The sequence below is a fragment of the Oncorhynchus masou genome, chromosome 29 (genome assembly GCF_036934945.1).
Source record: "Oncorhynchus masou masou isolate Uvic2021 chromosome 29, UVic_Omas_1.1, whole genome shotgun sequence".
NCBI classification, from domain to species: Eukaryota; Metazoa; Chordata; class Actinopteri; order Salmoniformes; family Salmonidae; genus Oncorhynchus; species Oncorhynchus masou.
In genome coordinates, this window is record NC_088240.1 from 82,887,276 (window position 1) to 82,898,214 (window position 10,939).

Genomic DNA, 10,939 nt, shown 5'->3' on the forward strand with positions numbered 1-10,939 from the left:
TGTTATTGACTTGTTTATTGTTTATTCCATGTGTAACTCTGTCTCTTCACACTGCTATGCTTTATCTTGGCCAGGTCGCAGTTGCAAATGAGAACTTGTTCTCAACTAGCCTATCTGGTTAAATAAAGGTGAAGAAAAAGTGTCCAGAGCATGGAGGCGCTACCAGGAGACAGGCCAGTACATCAGGAGACGTGGAGGAGGCCAACAACCCAGGGGCAGGACCACTACCCCTGCCTTTGAGCAGGAGGAGCACTGCCAGAGCCCTGCAAAATGACCTCCAGCAGGCCACAAATGTGCATGTGTCTGCTCAAACGGTCAGAAACAGACTCCATGAGGGTGGTATGAGGGCGCGACGTCCACAGGTGGGGGTTGTACTTACAGCGCAACACCGTGCAGGACGTTTGGCATTTGCCAGAGAACACCAAGAATGGTAAATTCGCCACTGGCACCCTGTGCTCTTCACAGATGAAAGCAGGTTCACACTGAGCCAATGTGACAGATGTGACAGAGTCTGGAGACGCCGGGGAGAACGTTCTGCTACCTGCAACATCCTCCAGCATGACCGGTTTGGCGGTGGGTCAGTCATGGTGTGGGGTGGCATTTCTTTGGGGGGGCCGCACAGCCCTCCATGTGCTCGCCAGAGGTAGCCTGACTGCCATTAGGTCCCGAGATGAGATCCTCAGACCCCTTGTGAGACCATATGCTGGTGCGGTTGGCCCTGGGTTCCTCCTAATGCAAGTCAATGCTTGACCTCATGTGGCTGGAGTGTGTCAGCAGTTCCTGCAAGAGGAAGGCATTGATGCTATGGACTGGCCCGCCCGTTCCCCAGACCTGAATCCAATTGAGCACATCTGGGACATCATGTCTCGCTCCATCCACCAACGCCACGTGGCACCACAGACTGTCCAGGAGTTGGCGGATGCTTTAGTCCAGGTCTGGGAGGAGATCCCTCAGGAGACCATCCGCCACCTTATCAGGAGCATGCCCAGGCGTTGTAGGGAGGTCATACAGGCACATAGAGGCCACACACACACACTACTGAGCCTCATTCTGACTTGTTTTAAGGACATTACATCAAAGTTGGATCAGCCTGGAGTGTGGTTTTCCACTTTAATTTGGAGTGTGACTCCAAATCCAGATCTCCATGGGTTGATAAATTTGATTTCCATTGATAATGTGTGATTCTGTCAGCACATTCAACTATGTAAAGAAAAAAGTATAAGAATATTTCATTCATTCAGATCTAGGAGGTGCTATTTTAGTTTTCCCTTTATTTTTTTGAGCAGTGTATTATAGGAGGATACCTTTGTGAAGCGTTCATTGTGTTCACTATAGAGAGAGATGGCCAGCACTCAATGAGGCGCTCTGGAACTCTTCTTAGATAGTCTCCGGTGACCCTACATATTATTAGAATCGCAGAAATGCAATGAAGTCCAAACTACAGAGAGAGAAGCTCCTTCCACCGGCAGCGCCCTTGCCCGACCCTGCACAGCCCTACTGTTCGGCCTTGTTGCTGTTATCCAAGACCAGGCTTCGTCAGGCTCTTTGGCCTGCCAAAAACTGTCACCAGCCAGGAGATCTGCCACTTCTTCAAAGGCCTGTTGTTCCATGATGTGATAGCTAATGTGAAGCTGGGCGTGAGACAGGGCTGCCTTGTAAAGTTTTGGCATGCCCAGGACGCATGTGATGCACTAAGCTTCAACCATCAGCAACTGGGCCGCATCAGCGTGAAGGTCCGTGGGGCCTCTGAGGAGATGTGGAGCTATGCCATCCAGCAGTGTCAGAACCCTTCATATGACCCCTTGGAAAAACCCTTGTATAGGCCCACAACTCATCAGAGAGAGAGAACCTTGTACAACCCCCAAGAAATACCCTCGTATACAATCCAGAGAGATGGACCCTCATTAGAATCCAAGGAAATGCAGCACCAGGAAAGGGCAAGGCCCTCATACAGAACCCAAAGACAAAGCTTGTATGAGCCTGACAGAGAAACACACAGGATCTGGGCCAAGAGGCGCTCTGAGGACAGGTCACGGTCAGCGAAGAGGCCCAGATCCTGTGAGTCCCCGAGCATGGAGTACTGTATTATGGCCAAAAATCTATCCAAAACAATAACGAAGAATGAGAAAATAATTGTTTGGCTGTCCGAACATCGCCAACAGCAAAATATTACACTTACTGTATAAGGATAACGAGAGGACAGATACAGCATTTGTAATATTCAACCAAACGGAAGACTACGTTTATGCTTTGAACCTCAACGGTTGCCATGTTGGTTCACAGGCCATAGACGTCTCATCTGTCACCAAGGAGAAGATGCAAGCCATGTTGTCAACTGGGAGACACCATGGCAACCCCAAGACAACACCAGCAGTGTCAGAGCGTAGCGAGGAGAAACATCAGATTGAGAGACCCAGGGTGAGACCGTTTCCCACAGCACAGACGTGTTTACGTATGAAACTGCCAGTCATACGTGATGAAAGTGGGAATACTTTTTTTCCCCTGCGACCTTCCTCTGACTGAACAGTTGATCTACATTCTGCGTGATCAAGATGGCAATGGCATCAGTGAGGCTGTGGCTCAGTTTAAAACTGAGGATTTTGCCACACAGGCCCAGAAACGACATGGCAAGACATATATGGGGACCAGAGTGCTGCTCACCTGTATCAGCTTCCAGCAGATGGACATTTTGACAAGGAATGCGTAAGGAAAGACGACCTACTCATATTTACATTTGTCATTTAGCAGACGCTCTTAGAGAGCGACTTACAGTAGTGAGTGCATACTTTTTTCTACTGGTCCCCCGTGGGAATTAAAACCCAAACCTTAGTGTTGCAAGCACCATGCTATACCAACTGAGAAATACTGGACAACTGTTGACCAGAGCCACATGGGGATCTGGTTGGAAGTAGTGGACTCTATGGGGGATAGGGTGTCATCTGAGATTGTCCCTAAAACTGGCACTTTAGGACTGAGCTCATCCTTGAGTCATAGTGGCTTCGAGAAGTGTTAACCCCATACCCTCCAGTCAGTCAACAGTTAATTTGGACAAGTCGAAACTGGATATGAGTCAAATATCCATTGTTATTGAATGATTCCAACTTTAATTTCAAGACCTCCCATGGTATAGAGACCCTTTAATATTTCTATAACACCAATGGCGGCAAATCATTCTACACCTACATGTTGATTTAAATGCATTTCAAACTGCAACATTGTGACAATGTTTGAAAACCAGCAACAGCATATCAGGCAACAGGAAAACATTTGATTTCTCTTCCTACATTCCTTATTTCTTTTATTGGAATTTTCATTCCAAAAATTACTTTATGAAACCAATATTTTATTTTTGGCACTAATTAAATGTTACCTGATTCTGTTACCAAAGTGACCTGATTTTGATTAACTCTTAAACTGTTTTCAATTATGATAATGTCAATTCACTCCGTTTATGGTAGATTTAAGGTCAACTTGAGAGCCAGCAACATTTTGGATCAGATAAAATACAACTCATGGAATCCCCTGGGTGATGCAGTTCCAGTTTTACAGCGAAGGAACAACATCCTCCATACTGTGCATTTGGAAAGTACTCTAAAATGGATTCAATACATTTTGCCCCTCAATCTACACACAACCAATATGGCCAAAGCGAAAACAGGTTTTTTAGAAATGTTTGCAAATAAGAAAACGTACCAAAATTGAGCTCCGGTGCATCCTGTTTCCATTGATCATCCTTGATGTTTCTGCAAGTTGATTGGTTGGAGTCCACCTGTGGTAAATTAAATTGGAGATGATTTGGAAAGGCATACCAGTCTATATAATGTCCCACAAAGTTTGGAACCACCAAGACTTCCTCGAGCTGGCAGCAGTCGGGGGAGAAGGGCCTTGGTCAGGGAGGTGACCAAGAACCCGATGGTCACTGACAGAGCGCCAGAGTTCCCCTGTGGAGAAACTTCCAGACGGACAACCATCTCGGCAGCACTCCACCAATCAGGCCTTTATGGTAGAGGCCAGACGGAAACCACTCCTCAGTAAAGGCAACAAGACAGCCCACTTGGAGTTTGCTAAAATGTACCTGGTCTGATAAAACCAAGGTTTAACTCTTTGGCCTGAATGCCAAGCATCACATCTGGTGACAACCTGGCACCATCCCTATGGTGAAGTATGGTGGCAGCATCATGCTGTGGAGATGTTTTTCAATGGCAGGGAGACTCGTCAGGACCATGGGAAAGACGAACAGAGCAAAGTAGAGATCCTTGATGAAAACCTGCTCCAGAGTGCTCAGGACCTCAGACTGGGGCAAAGGTTCAATTTCAACAAGACAACAACCCTAAGCACACAGCCAAGACAACCCAGGAGTGGCTTCAGAACAAGTCTCAATGTACTGGAGTGTCCCAGCCAGAGCCCGGACTTGAACCCAAGCAGACTTCTCTGGAGAGACCTGAAAATAGCTATGCAGTGATGCTCCCTGTCCAATCTGACATACCAAAGACAACTCGAGGCTGTAATTACTGGCAATGGTGCATTAAACTGAGTAAAGGGTCTGAATACTTATGCAAATATTTCAGTTTAATTCATTTACAAACATTTACAAAAACCTGTTTTTACTTACTGGGTAGTGTGTGTGTGTAGATTACTACATTTTAGAATACAGCTGTAACATAAGAAAAATGTAGAAAAAGTCAGGGTCTGAATACTTTCCAAATGCACCATACATCCTGGGATTCGGTTCAGGCCCAGCGACTCAATTATTTTTTCCCCACAAAAGGGCTTTAATACAGACAAATACTAAGTTTCATCAGCTGTCGGGGTGGCTGGTCTCAGACGATCCCACAAGTGAAGCCAGGTGTGAAGAAAAACAGTGATGACAAGCCCAACTCAAACAGCAGTCAGTACATCAGTAAACCATTTACCGCCAAACATCTGTTTCCCTAAACATGACTTGTTTTCTATCAAACACTTAATTTCTAAACAGACAAGATTTGTCCAAGAAACCACAGTAAAATAAATGCCAAAATCACATGAATACAATGGTTAAAACTAAAAGTCAAACTTTAGTCCAACCTATGCATGTCAAAAGAAGTTAGGTAAAAACAAAGTCTGCACTAATAAGTACACAATTGTATCAGTTTCTGCTTTGAATGAAAATTATATAAAATAAAAATGTTCAGTGGCTTGACAGACAGCTGCAGACCCCCATGGACTCAGGGTATATCTTGGGGGGTGAGGCGGAGGATGGGTTACCCCAGGAAGGTGGATGTGTCACGTGGGGATGGATCAGTTAGTTGTAGTACCTGGATGGACCATCAGTATCTGGAAGGGCCTGCAGAGGAGATAAAATAGACGACTGATGTACTGTAGGTTATTTCTGAACCAAACCAACCAGCCATTAAAAGGCTGGACGTGTGTATTTAATTTGTCAACTGGGGCCGTGCATACCAGAGAGGTTCCCAGAGAAGCGGTCACTACTGCTAGACATTCTGGGAGAATCGGAGTAGCTCATGGAGCCCAGCGACAAACTGCTCTTCATACTAGGACCCTGCTGGAGTCAAACGCACATACACTGAATCAGAGAGAACAGCAAAGGGGACAAACTACTGAGGAATTATTTGGTTTCCTGAATCACGCCATCTACCTTACGACTGTATGGGAGTACACAAGGAACAGGTTTAGCCACAGTAAGGACGTGTGCTGTCAGAACACAGGTTCTAGAGCACTGCCTTGTACTGCCATAATGAACAGCAATAACTCACTGACTGAACACAGACAGGAAGTGGGTTAAAGGACTGAATCAAGTGACATTTATCCTCACGTCACCAGTTCCTGTTGCAGGAAGCACCTGAGAGCTGCTTGTTGCACGGCTATTGCAGCTGACAGAGCACAGTGTGTGTGTGTGCTGCATACCGAGGAAACACTCCTAAGTCTGTAGTCCATTAGGACATCTGTCAGCTTCTGTGTCACCTTCAGCACGATCTGAGCATCATCCTCGTTCTCGATCTGGAAATTGTCCTACACACAGGAAACAGACCCTCAACACACACAGCATGTTTAAATAACACGAGAAAGCATAGTTTCACACACACACAGTTCCACTCACCAGGTATTTGAGTAGCGTGGTCGGAAGGCTGCTGGTTTCAGGTACAGCTCCCATCAACCCTTGGCCTGATCCACTTCCCATCTGTCCCCCTCTGAACTCATCAGGGTAGTGGCTTCCCGGACTCTCCCCCAACAACCCCTCCTGGCCAAAGCTTCCATCCCTTCCCCCTCCCAGTCCAAAGCCATCGGCTGAACCCCCTAGCCTCTGCCCCCCCGTATTGTCATGGTAGCCTCGGAAGCTCATGTCCCTTTTCTGGAAAGCCGTGGAGCGAGGCAGGGGGTCAGAGTATCCCCCCATACCACCCACGGGGTAGTTGAGGCCGCCGCCTTGGAGAGGGAACTCCCCTGGGAACAGAGGCTCTGCAAACCTGCCACCTAGAGGGAGACAAAAGACTGCATTTGGACTACTACACAACACTGCATCCCAACATAGACCAGTCAAGCACACAATAAAGGTCTTAGCAATCTCTGTTAACCCGGAAGTAAAATCTCAAGTAATTTGGACAGCTGCGTGATTATTTATACTTGTTTGAAATTGCAAACACACCACCACCCCCCCCACACCCCACTGGAGGCGAAGCAGGTTAAGCACCACCTTTACCCAATAAGGCCAAATAACCAGTGATGAAAAACAAAACCAGAACTAATGCTGCTCGGATCTCACGCATCCCATTCAGTTCTTGAAGATTATCTCAGTCAACATTCAGAATCTGCCCACGGGAGATTATTACCTCAGAGGCAACCATACACTTCTCCCCCACACACTCACCTGGTTTTGGTCCTCTAGCTCCCATTCCTCCTGGCCCTCCCATCCCTCCTGGTGGCCCCATGTTGGGGATTGCTGAACCTGTGATGACAGGGAGATATTTCAGAACCACAGTACATTTAAAAACAGACTGAGCACAATGAGATTCAGACAAACTTGAGAATAAACATAGAAAAACGTACATAGTCCTGCAAATGCTTGGACCTCACTGGGCTCCTTCAGAATCACCTGAAAACACCATACAGAATCAATTCAATAACCAACATCACCAGAGAGGTCCCCCCCCCATCTCAATAGTCTGCCGTGTTTTATTTTCCTCATCCATAACTTTCTGCTCCCCCTTCTCACCTTCAGCTGTCCCCTGCCCTCTGCCTTCTCCAGCTCTGCTGCTGCTTCTTTCACCTTCTTCCTCACTTCATGGTCCTTTGTGGCAGCATCTTCCTTAAAGGGCATCTTGGCAGAATGATTTTGCTTCTGGAGAACAGATGAGACCATACAGTTACACAGCATCATAACAGACCTGTAGATCCAACAGCCTTTTACAGGGACTTTTACTGTGAAAGTTAAGTGACACACACACAGCCTCACCATGTATCTGAAGGAGTGCTTCCAGCCCTTGATGTGAGCCAGCATATCAGTCTGCAGACGGCTTACCTTCTTGCAGAGTTTACACTGGTAATGGGGTGGGACTGACTTACTAGGGCTCCGGTACTCCCACACATACTGAAGACCTGCAGAACATGAGTGACAGCTCTATCAAACAACCATGGGCAATGAAACATCGCAACAACCAATCATAGACTCGAAAAACAAATCAGAGCCCCATGAAGCCTATATTAGTGAGAGTGTGCAATGGAGTGATTTGACTTAAATCTCTTGGACCCTTGGCATAGTGCTACTACCATGGTGCAATGAGTAGGTACTCACCAATGACAGTCTCACCAGTGATGGCCTTCAACTGTTTGGTCAAGGAGGGGATGGTCTGTACATTTCCTGCCTTGGTGGTGAACACTGGGAAACGCACAGAAGTCAACAAAGCACAAACATGGCAGAGACTGCATAATGACATCGCCATCCTACCCACGGACAGGTGAGACCAAAGGGTCCACACGTCCAGTCAACTGACCAGCAGAAAGCCAATAGCCGAAGAGCCTCATACTTCAGGAAGTGAAACACTGCAGGTATACGTCAAAAGAAGGTATAGCTTTAAAAAGGTCACTGTGCATTCCTTACACAAACCCCCAGTCAAAAGACTTGTAGTGGAGTTTAGAGGTTCTTCTTTTACTGAACAACAGTTAGAAACACAACCCCTGCTCTTCTGAGCCTCTCAGGTCCTGTTTCCAGCCGTGCATCATCGACAACATCTGGTAAGAATCCTTACCATTTGTGTGCTAGTTAGGTTCTGCTAAAAACACAGATTGGTTGGGAGTACTGGAATCTCCTGCTCTGGCTGGTAATCAAAGTTGCTGGTAACCAAAAATAACTTAATTTGTTTCGCTGTGTGCAATTCGAGCCCCACCTTCACAAGATCATGATTCATTAGAAGGTTGCCTGGAAGGCACACCAGGGTCTGTTTCGGGCCAGGGTTATAGTACTGACCACTACACAGAAGAAAAGCTAATCTGAGGTATGGAGGCCTGCTGAAAACCGTGGGTGCTGCAGTTCTTCTGCCCACCTAGACACAGGTCAGAGCTGGGATATAGGATTCTCTCACTCCCATCAGGTACTCCTCCATACCCGTGTCCAATCAAAGCAGTGAAACTCTTGCATGGGCACAGCAGGTCCCAGCCCCATTGGCAGACAGTGTTGAAACACTTCCTACTCTTTGAGGGCCACAAAGGCCCTGAAAGAAAATCCTGCTGTCAGCATCCATTGCCCATCTGAACTACCATAGGCCTATGAGGCCACATCTTTGTGCCGGGGGCTGATAGCCCTAAATTACATTGGGATGGAGTATCCCATCTCATCCACCACCAATGTGTAGCACCCAACTGGGTGATGCACGGCAGTCATTTGGGCCCACAACATCTGACCCAGACAGGATCCTTACTGATTTGACTTGCACCAATATGGGGCAACAGCTCTGCAGGACTGCAGAGAGCACCTGCACACCTATGAGTTCCCTAGAGTTAGACATTCTTCTGAGAGGACAGGTTTCACGTTGTGGTTTCTAAAGTTGCTCAGACTGAATATCATGGAACAAAGTGTTTTATGAAATAAAACTACTTTTAATGCATCTAAAAAGATTTATGCACATTGTATCAAAGACAGACCCCCCAAAAACTCATTGAAATGAACAATAGGGAAAAGCCTTTGTGAGCCACACAGCCTAAACCTGTGGGCAGTGACTAAGTTCACTGGCATTTACAGCAACCTCTAACAGGCAGTGAATCTCAGACGCAGCTTGGACTTGCCCCCTGCCCAATCAGCCACCAGCAAAAAGGCAGGAGGATGTGAAGTCACAGCTTCCAACCTCCTATCAGCGGCAGTGATGCTGTGTGGAGGCAGAACTTACCTATGTCAGCAGAGAAGTTAGGCTGCTTTCTCTGTCAGTTGGGATAACCAGGCCGAAGGAGAGAGAGACAGACAGGCATTAGTGAGACTGGATATGGCAGCACAGGGGCAAACCCCACTGCACCGTTCCCCAAACAGTAGGTCAGGATCCCCTGCAATCTCCCCACAGGGGTTGCAGCTTAAGAATGGGTTCTGGATAGAAACATTGGTTTGGTTTAAGCAAACGCTTCAGGTCGACCACAGCACAGAAATATTGGTTTGGTTTAAGCAAAAGCTTCAGGTGGACCACAGCAGAAAAACACATTGGAGAACCCTACTGCACTCCTGTCTCTATGGAGAGAGAGAGAAATGCCTCTCCTCCATGACCCGGTCAGTGACATGAGGGAACTGAGCTGTTACTGACTTTGCACCGTACACATGCGCTTTACCTTGAAACGAAAGTACAAGTACTCTAGTCAGGTGTTCCAATCAGAATATATATCTGTCGCAAAGGCATCATAGAACCAAGCTGCCAGTGAGCACTAGTGCTAATAGCTCAGCAGGAAAATAAGTGTTATGGGGGCTGACTGTCCACTCACTAGAAAGACAGCGATAGAGGGCATGAGATTGCCCAGAGAAAACACCAAGCCCTGTTACCCTCGTTAGTTGCAGCTCTTCTACACTTGGTAACAGGGTTGTCTGGAATTCCTGCTGCCCACAATACTCTTCAGCATCCCATAGTCAATGGGTAACTCAAGCCCTGATTGAGGGGCAGTGCAGCAGGCTGCATCTCCACAGAAACACTTAGTCTCAGGAGACCAGAGAGCACTGATCAGTCCCTGCTGCTCCAGCAGTGTCCAGTGTCTTTGTCAAGCCAAGGGCGGCTGGTAAGGGTCCATACCACTTCCTCTGCACAGAGCACTACTACAACTTTAGGAATGAAACGGGTTAGAAGACCATACAACGACTACATACACAGTACTCTCAAAACCACTGTTTTGGAATTCTCATCACAATAGACACTTCGGGATGGATTCATTAACCTCATCTTGGTTGTGAATGACTAGTAATACAACTATAATCCTAACCGGGGGCAAACGGCATAACTGGGGGCAATTGGCATGATTACCGTGGGAGACTGAACTTACCCTGTTGTTAGCCCCTCCATTAGCGTTCCTGAACCGCTTCTGTGGTGGGGAGCCATAAGATGGCCTTGGATTGTAGCCTTGCTGCATTCTGAGGGTCATCACAAACAAATTTAGACAACGTTTAATATCTAGCTATATGGGCCACATCTTTTTTAGGGCGACTAAGAAACAAAGCAGCTGGCCTTGCGGGCAAAACCACTTGACCACGCACCGTGCAAAAGATGGTGATTGGCTAGCTGTAGCCACAATATAGTAACACTACCCGGACAACGTCCTCCAGGGTTACTATAGAATACATCGGGAGTGACATGAAATACTCTACCTGAAAAAAATAAGATTCGCTAAAGCAAACCAGAGCGGGGTGAATTTTGCGTGTCAAGAAGAACAACTAGCAAATTGACGCACGCGCAATTGTGTATCTCTTTATAGAAAGACC

The 10,939-nt window shown here is 46.9% G+C and overlaps 2 protein-coding genes across 4 annotated transcripts; one reads left to right on the plus strand and one right to left on the minus strand.

Annotated features, from left to right (window-relative positions):
• Window positions 1-270: 270 nt before the first annotated feature.
• Window positions 271-2,707, plus strand: rbm12ba (RNA binding motif protein 12Ba). Its single transcript, XM_064945001.1, is given in 4 exon segments — window positions 271-314; window positions 1,526-2,125; window positions 2,127-2,447; window positions 2,449-2,707. Coding segments are annotated over 4 exon segments (1,224 nt in total).
• Window positions 2,708-4,548: 1,841 nt separating this feature from the next.
• si:ch211-197h24.6 (uncharacterized) lies at window positions 4,549-10,916 on the minus strand. Of its 3 annotated transcripts, none has more exons than XM_064946573.1 (12): window positions 10,826-10,916; window positions 10,504-10,591; window positions 9,378-9,408; window positions 7,790-7,873; window positions 7,451-7,593; window positions 7,211-7,336; window positions 7,045-7,090; window positions 6,866-6,943; window positions 6,098-6,471; window positions 5,905-6,009; window positions 5,440-5,539; window positions 4,549-5,323 (listed from the first exon to the last, which is right to left on the minus strand). In XM_064946573.1, the coding sequence occupies exons 2-12, from the start codon at window positions 10,588-10,590 to the stop codon at window positions 5,307-5,309; spliced, it is 1,191 nt and encodes a 396-aa protein (XP_064802645.1). In that variant the 5' UTR covers window position 10,591; window positions 10,826-10,916; the 3' UTR covers window positions 4,549-5,306. The 3 variants fall into 3 exon arrangements, with proteins under 3 accessions (XP_064802645.1, XP_064802643.1, XP_064802644.1); XM_064946571.1 differs by having other exon boundaries at window positions 5,440-5,542; XM_064946572.1 differs by lacking the exon at window positions 10,826-10,916 and adding an exon at window positions 10,715-10,819 and having other exon boundaries at window positions 5,440-5,542.
• Between the last annotated feature and the right edge of the window lie 23 nt (window positions 10,917-10,939).

Bases quoted from the DNA above. Each gene is read 5' to 3' on its own strand.
- si:ch211-197h24.6 (XM_064946571.1), bottom strand. From the start codon at position 10,590: ATGCAGCAAGGCTACAATCCAAGGCCATCTTATGGCTCCCCACCACAG. The intron at 7,594-7,789 runs GTGAGTACCTAC...CATGTTCTGCAG, and splicing joins CACTGGTGAGACTGTCATTG to GTCTTCAGTATGTGTGGGAG. The intron at 7,091-7,210 runs GTGAGAAGGGGG...TGGTGTTTTCAG, and splicing joins AGGGCAGGGGACAGCTGAAG to GTGATTCTGAAGGAGCCCAG.